Below are 7143 nucleotides of genomic sequence, written 5' to 3'. Positions count from 1 at the left end.
GTCTTGATCATACGATAGGATAACACCGCTCACCAGAGCAGCTACTAGAAGTGATGTATGCTATACCGAAACCGAACCTTCGGGTTTTATCCGCCATAAGACTGCCCCGGTGACCACGCTGAGAATGAGCAGACCTACGGCTGCCGATAGATTGAAGTGTGACTGACAAAGGTTGTGTCAACCCAGCGGAACAGAAGATAAGTAAACGGGACGACGTACCAGGTCTTTGGGCGGCGACCGCGTCTGTGAGTCGGTTGCTGTCCCAGACGCATCGTCTGGGGACGAAAGCGGATGGTTCAGAACTGACAACTCCGGGGTGATCGGAAACGGCATACCCTTGAGACTCCTTGTCGGCTCATCCTCGCCTGCAGCTGTCGCCCTATCACTGGCCGCATGCGATTCCGTGTCACTGATGCTCGAGTCGTCAGCAGTCCAAGGCAAGCACTACTGCGTGAGTGGGTGAGATTCGGTGGTGTCGCCTGAGATCGACGATGCCGACGAGCCTACCTCCACGCCAGCAGCCATGGAGGCAGACCGCGAGCGCGAGCGGCCTCTTGACGAGCTGCTGCGTTTTCGCCTCTGTCGTGGGCGCGTCGACTCTGCTGACAGGCTGCGTGGGCTAGGGGGAGTAACGAGGCCGCCGCTGTGGGTAAGCTTTCCGTTTCCATTCAGAAAGGAATGTTGTTGCGCAGGCAGCGCAGCTAGAGTCCCGAGCATCGACTCGACCTTCGAAATGTTGCTGCCGACGCCATCCTCGACAACCCGGATGCGCGTCTCCCACTCGTCTTTCGCACGGCGCAGGTCCTCCCGCTCCTCAGTCCACTCTTCCTACATGTTGCTCCATCGGCCTTCGACGTTCTTTTTCCACTCGTTCACCATTTCCGTCAGCGATTCCCGCGTCCTCTGCTCGGCCTCCTGCGCTGCTGAGTCGGGGGGTTGTTCCGAGCACATGGCCTCAGCTAGTTGCTCGGTTGCTTCTGTCTGCACCTGAACCTGTGAACGAGTGTCATGCACGAGATTCTCCAGCGAGGCAACTTTCGACTCCAACAAGGAGATGGTCGACTGTGCAACCGAATGTTGCGCCTCAAGAGAGCGCGAGAGTTCGAGCGCAGATTCCAGTTGCTTTGAGAGTGTCGTTAGCCGCTCGCTGATATTGTTGGGGACCGCAGCAGGTATAGGAGCTGGTGCGGCCACAGGCGGAGGAGACGACGACCGAGTGCGCTGTTGCGGCTCGTATGTGCTGTGATCGTGGTCATGATCATAGTCATCGTCAGACATACCCGTTCCCGTTGGCTCTGGCATGCACGGGCGACCCAGCTCTTCCCTCCGCCTCCTCCGCTGCTCCTCTTCTCCTCCGTGGCCAGCTGCTCCTCGTCCTCCTCGTCGACTCGGTCGAGCTCATGCGGAACGATCGTCGACACACTGTGTACGTTGTCGTCGTCGTCAGACATGTAATGCGAATCATCGTCGTGCCCGTATTGGCGACGTCCACTGGGACTGCCGCTGCGTCCGCGAGACGTGTCCATCTCGCGCTTGCATTCCTCCATGAGCTCGCGCAGGGAGCCGACTTCGCGCTTGATCGCTTCGTGCTCGGCGAGCATCGTCTCGAGGGAGCGAATTTTGTCTACGTGGCTTGCGAGAGACATTTGAGTCTCGCGCAGTTGTGATTGGAGTTCCGAAAGTGCTCAACCCGAGTCTGATGGTGACGGTGCCTGTGGCGCCTGTTGTTGTTCAGATTCTTCCTGCTGCTGCTGCGACTGAGGAGGCATGACTGGTGGGAGATTCGAAGGATGCGGAGGGAGGTTCGGCAGCTGTGAGCGCCCTGCAATGAACAAAGAGCCAAGTCATATGTTTCAGGCAACACACTAGGTTGCCACCGAGGGTATCATGTATCTCGTTCATCGCACTCGTCAGCGAGTGCAGCTCGGCACCCGTATTGCGGCTCTTCTGCAGCTCGCCCTGCAGGCGGCTCAGGATGTGGTCAAGGGTGAGCCCGCTCTTGCCAGGCACGTTCATGTTCCTGCCGCGGTCGCCGAGTCCAATGAGGCCCTGCTGGAACGACGGGCGGCGCTGCTGTCCGGGCGCATTCGGCAGCTGGACCGGCGCGAAGCTGAACTTGCCCGCTGCAGGAAGTGCGCCGACACCGTATGCGGTGGGGCCTGCCTGCGCCTGCGCGCGCGCAGTGGCCTACACTTCCTGCTCGGTGAAGACGCACACCACGCGCGCAGCGATCTTGTGGTGGATGATCGTCTTGTTGTCCTCGCCAACGATATCAATGCCGAATTCCTGCACTGCTGCGTGAGGCGGGGTGTCGCGGGCGGGGAGAGCGCCGAGATACGCACCATGACTTGAGCTCGAAAGGCTCGGACTCGGCGCCCTCGGGTCTGGGGCGCTCGCCGTTGATGAACGTGCCGTTGGAGCTCTTCACGTCCTTGATGAAGAGCTGGGGCACAGGCGGGTCGGCGAGCGTGGATCCGCGTGCGCGCGCGTGATGCATCCACGGCGGGTGCGCCACGGACAGCTCAGAGTCAGCAGGCTGACCTGATGAAGCCCTGATGCGCCCCAGCCTGTCGTTGCGAGTCGTGTTTCGTTGATTCTGTAAACCAGATGTCCCGGTGAGTTTTCTCTCGTCTACATGAACGACTTGTACGGAGAACTCACGTTTACCCGGCAGTCATCTACGGTCGACACCACGCGCGCAACAGCAGGCATGGCCCATATCGCGTTTGCGCGCCGTTCGTAGCATGGTGCCCTCGTCATGACCGAAGGTGGCGAGCATCACCTGCGGCCTTCACGGCGACAGGCGGGGTGTAGAATGCGCCAAGCGGGCTGGCAACACGGTGGGGAGCACGGGTGGGGTTGAGACATGCTGGAGATGGCGGGGGACAGAGAAAGGGTTAGGGAAAAAGGAGGCATGCGGGGGCGGAAGTCACGAGCATGGAGGGAGCGCATAGACTCTCGTAGCGACCAGGGATGTGCTTGCAAATAGCGGGGTCCAGAGAGGGACGCATCGGATTGGTGTGGTGTCACGTTGGTGAGTGAGACGGCGGTTGGATGGTGCTTCGGTAGACATGATGGGGGATATAGTGATGAATGGGAAGGGAGCGCGCGGTAACGGACGTGCGAGTGGCTAGAGCGCGGCATTACATAGAGGGCGGGTAGTGACAGCGTCGGCATCGGCGGCGTGTGTGAATCGACAAACTCGGCCATGCAGGCGAGGCGCAGTCGCGTGTCTTTGGTCCGCGTGTGCAAGTGGCGAAGGTTGAGGACAGCATGTGCAGCATGGACATTGTCTCCTGGTGGTACTGGTACATTTGATAGGGCCTACGTGCAGACGTGAGCAGGCACATACACGGGCGTAAACAACGCGGACACCTACGGGAAGATATGCGGGCTGTTAATCAGCGCCGGAAGATGATGAATCACGCTCCCATCATCCCACTCCCAGCCCAACACGACCTCTTCATGGGCCTTCAGGTCCCGTAGCGCGAATATTCGAAAGGTCAGCGCATCTTCGTCATCGGGCTCGCCGTCGTCCTCGACGCGCTAATCTGACTTACTTCGCTTCTTGCGAGGGCACAGGACAGGTCGCAGGATGGTGTTCGGTCTGCAGCCGCTGCGCACAAAGCGACTCTAGTTTCTGGTCCGTCGTGCATGGAGGGCGAGGTCGAAGAGAGGACCGATGAGGCGGACAAAGGGCTTTGACATACTGAGGTGAGCATAGGCGTTCAGGGGGTCGGGGAGATAAGCGATAGAAGGGGTGATGGTGGACGTGAACGGGGTGATGAAGGACGAGGAGGGAATGGAACAAGCAGCGTGGATGGCGTAAAGAGAGCGGAGGGAAGAGTCGAACGCTCAAGGAGAGTGCGGGATATAATGCAGACTTGTGAGGGCGGTGACCTGGACGCGTATGCGTGAACATGAAGGGAAATCGTTAGGCGTCAACAAGACGGACGTCGTGGTGGGGGACGTCGTTGTCGAGTATTCACCTTCGAGGGCTGTCGCGCCTCACCACTGTGGCGCGGCGCGGCGTAGTTTCTCGCGGGTATGATGGCGGGGGACGACGTCTCTGTCTATCGCGACGTGGCTAGGTGTCCACAGCTCGTCAATGTCGACGTGCTCATCCTCGCCTGTCGGCTGCACGTTGATGGATGGCCTCCTCCGTTTTCTGTGGCCGCCCCATCGCTGCTGCGTTTTCCCATCGTCGCCTCCGGTCCACGCCTGGACTGCTGACCCCCGCTTTTGCCTATCGAGGTTGAGCGTGGCTCTCTAACGCGCCTTCTGGATGTGAGCAGTGCGGTCTTTGTCGGTGGCCTGGGGGCTGAAAATCCAGCACCGCGATTCCTCTAGGACCTGAGTCGACGATCCCGAAGCAGGCCGCATGGCACCAGCGCGCGCAGGAGTCGCGGCCGAACGAGAAGGCGCCGTCTAGATGAATTCGCAGATGCAGCTAATTGTGTCCGAGGTATCTTCATTGTCGTCTAGGTGAGTTACAGTAAACTCAATCATCGATTGCGTTTGAGGGTGACAGTCGAGAGTGCCGAACGAGGGATTGAGACCAAGGAGGCCCAGTGCTGCCGCTTCGGTCGCATCGTGTCGCAGCACATAGGCAGCCCTGTAACACAGCCCATACATAATACAGCAGGTGTTGGAGAGCTTCGAACGAGGCGCGGTCCATCGTCGCATCGTATGGTGACTGAGCCTCTGATGGGATGGGAGAGTGGGGCTGCGCCGGCGAAATGGACTCCGTCGTTGCCTCCGAGCTGGACACAGACTCCACATGGGAGGCAGCTGTCCACGCTTGTGTCAGCGGATGAGACGGTCTCGGTCGAGGGTTAGGGCGGGGAGTCACGCCCGCAAACGCCGCTTGCAAGTTCATACCGGGCGTCGTCGACACAGGCACCTGAGACACATCGCCGCCGCAGTGAGGATGTGGAGTGAGATATTTCAACCGTGGACGGGCCGTGTGTTACTCCGCGCAAGGCGCCTTCTGCTAGCATGCCGTCTAACCGACTCCGCAGAAAGAGGACAAGCGAAGGGTGGAAGAAAGGGACGGCGCGAAGAAATAAACTGTATGAGGGAAGCAGTCACGATAAGGGCCCTTCTCATGAAGATCTCATGAATCGTCTTCTGTCCGCGCAGGACGCATTCGTACCCTAGACGCGTTCTAGGATTCAGCGCAGTATCTTTCGCCTCGTCCCGCATCTCAGCCGATCGGCAACTAGTTGCTGGCCCCCAGCGCCTGCAATGTTTCTTTCCGCTGTGGATCCGTGCACTCCACGCCAACTCTACAAGAGTAGACAGCCTGCCGCTTAGGTATCCGCTTCGGAGAAGCTCTGTGTTGGGCTATGCACGACCGAGTAGATGTCGGAGAGCGGCGACTGTACACGCTGCACAGGCGCCACGCTGCCGGCGGCGGCCTGTCGCTCGGAGAGGCGCTCGATTGAGCCCATGAGTGCCGTGTTATACATTGCCGGGACGTCAGGCATGGACGCTCGCGAACACATGTTGGGAAATGCGCGTGGGTCCGCGCCGCTGAGAGTGACGGAGCAAGAGGATGCGGCGGAACTGATAGACATAGGTGTAGGCGACCGGGGAGACATAGCCACTGGCGAAGGCACCTGGGAGCTGCGCTGCCATTCCGCGAGTGGGCTTCTCGCAGACGACGGGGGTCGGGCGACTACAGGCGGGTCCGCAGCAAGCGTGGGACTAACAGTCCTCGAGGATTGCGGAGGCGAAACCGGAGAGGTGGGTAAAGACGAGTCAAAGAGCACATGCGTCGGAGATATTGGACTGAAGGGAATGAACACGTTGGACTGACAGAATACTCGACATTTTAGCCAATGTCTATCACAGACCAGCAATGCACATTACCTCTTCCATTACGCCCGCAGTCTTACGCTGCCTTAGTCCAGATTGCGATCCACGGGTAGCCATACCAGTTTGTCTCGATGGTAGCTAATTAAGCCCGACAGATATATCGCCTTGCCTAGCTGTCGCGGTGGTGCGCCCGGAGCCGTGAACAAATCGTCTCGCCTGATTCTCATTGCCTTCAGCACGATCGCTGTATACGTGAGGTGCTACCGGTGCGTTTCGTTGACGCCTCTGCCGGCGATTCTCAACAAAGGATTCTGCCCAGACCTCGATTCTGGAGGCGATGTGGGGCTCGTATACAGACTGGTGAGGATCTGATCAGCCAACTTCCCGACTTCTAATAGTCGTCCTTACCTCTTTAAATGCTACCGCTGCAGCAATCGCGCTGATAGCACCTGGAACATATACGGTAGCGGCTGGGACTAGCATTGCGACTATAACGAAGGTGAGAAAGTTGTTCGCAAGGTCTTGTGTACTGAGGTCATCTCGCAGTGCATTGATGAGGTCGTCTTCGGGATTCATGCGTGGCGAACGGATTTACTGATGTCGCAAGAGAAAACATCGACATTGGCCGTTGCATTGCGGGGATGCGTCCTGGAGGTGCAAAGCCAGACGGCGACCCGCTCGCGTCACCCTCGCCGCCATACATGTTCAGGTTCGTCATGATGGTGTTGCGCGGTGCGTTCAGCATCATGCCGTACACGCTGGCAGTCTGCTGGTACGGCATTGAAGCCACCATCGACATGTGGCCATAGTCCGACCCGGCTACCTACCCTGGCCTGCCTCCCATTGGCATGAACAGCAGCTGTGGCAGAATGTACTGCGACATCATTGGCTGTGCGCCGTACTGCGACAGGTTAGCCTGTGACGCCTGCCCGCGAAGATTTGAGTCTGAGCTCTTGTGGCCCAGCGGATTGGCGTCTCTGCAGTATTTGCATGCTTGCGAGCCTTCGTGGAAGTTACGCGGAGATTGCTACCTCGAAGGGAGACCACGAACGTGCGAGTGAGGCTTATTGTTGTATCCACTCTTGTCCGAGTGACGTGAGCCCGTCTCCCAAGCCTCTGCTTCATATTCTGCAAAACCAGTCAAAATACGGATGGTTCATAGCATCAGCGTGGACAACGTACCGCTGGACTTCTTGAGCGGGATCATTGAGTCGTCAAATTTCTCATCGCCATTCATGATGACCTTCTTGTTGCTGCCTTCACCGATGACCAGACGAGGATTGCCCCAAGGGCGGGAAGAAACTGTACACCGGGTATCTACGT

General features: G+C 58.6%; 3 protein-coding genes across 3 annotated transcripts in view; 1 reads left to right on the top strand and 2 right to left on the bottom strand.

The window, feature by feature from the left end:
* Positions 1-60: 60 nt before the first annotated feature.
* On the bottom strand, positions 61-2760 carry POSPLADRAFT_1160987 (hypothetical protein; the record flags this gene model as incomplete). The annotated part of the gene is made up of 10 exons (XM_024487630.1): positions 61-162; positions 220-444; positions 508-828; positions 856-993; positions 1281-1624; positions 1691-1811; positions 1867-2169; positions 2218-2286; positions 2339-2596; positions 2662-2760. The coding sequence occupies 10 exons, from the start codon at positions 2758-2760 to the stop codon at positions 61-63; spliced, it is 1980 nt and encodes a 659-aa protein (XP_024332905.1).
* A 1672-nt stretch (positions 2761-4432) lies between these two features.
* On the top strand, positions 4433-5820 carry POSPLADRAFT_1160988 (hypothetical protein; the record flags this gene model as incomplete). The annotated part of the gene is made up of 3 exons (XM_024487631.1): positions 4433-4485; positions 4524-4834; positions 5399-5820. The coding sequence occupies 3 exons, from the start codon at positions 4433-4435 to the stop codon at positions 5818-5820; spliced, it is 786 nt and encodes a 261-aa protein (XP_024332904.1).
* Positions 5821-6239: 419 nt separating this feature from the next.
* The window catches only part of POSPLADRAFT_1050905 (glycosyltransferase family 2 protein), a gene marked incomplete at both ends in the record, with an annotated part of 3745 nt that continues 2841 nt past the window's right edge, over positions 6240-7143 (bottom strand). Inside the window, 3 exons of the mRNA XM_024480096.1 lie at positions 6240-6269; positions 6416-6578; positions 6648-6847. Coding sequence (XP_024332903.1) covers positions 6240-6269; positions 6416-6578; positions 6648-6847 — 393 coding nt within the window. The remainder of the gene's footprint in view (positions 6270-6415; positions 6579-6647; positions 6848-7143) is intronic.

The sequence above is a fragment of the Postia placenta genome, assembly GCF_002117355.1.
Source record: "Postia placenta MAD-698-R-SB12 unplaced genomic scaffold POSPLAscaffold_32, whole genome shotgun sequence".
Taxonomy (NCBI): Eukaryota; Fungi; Basidiomycota; class Agaricomycetes; order Polyporales; family Adustoporiaceae; genus Rhodonia; species Rhodonia placenta.
This window is presented reverse-complemented; position numbering and strand designations above follow the sequence as displayed.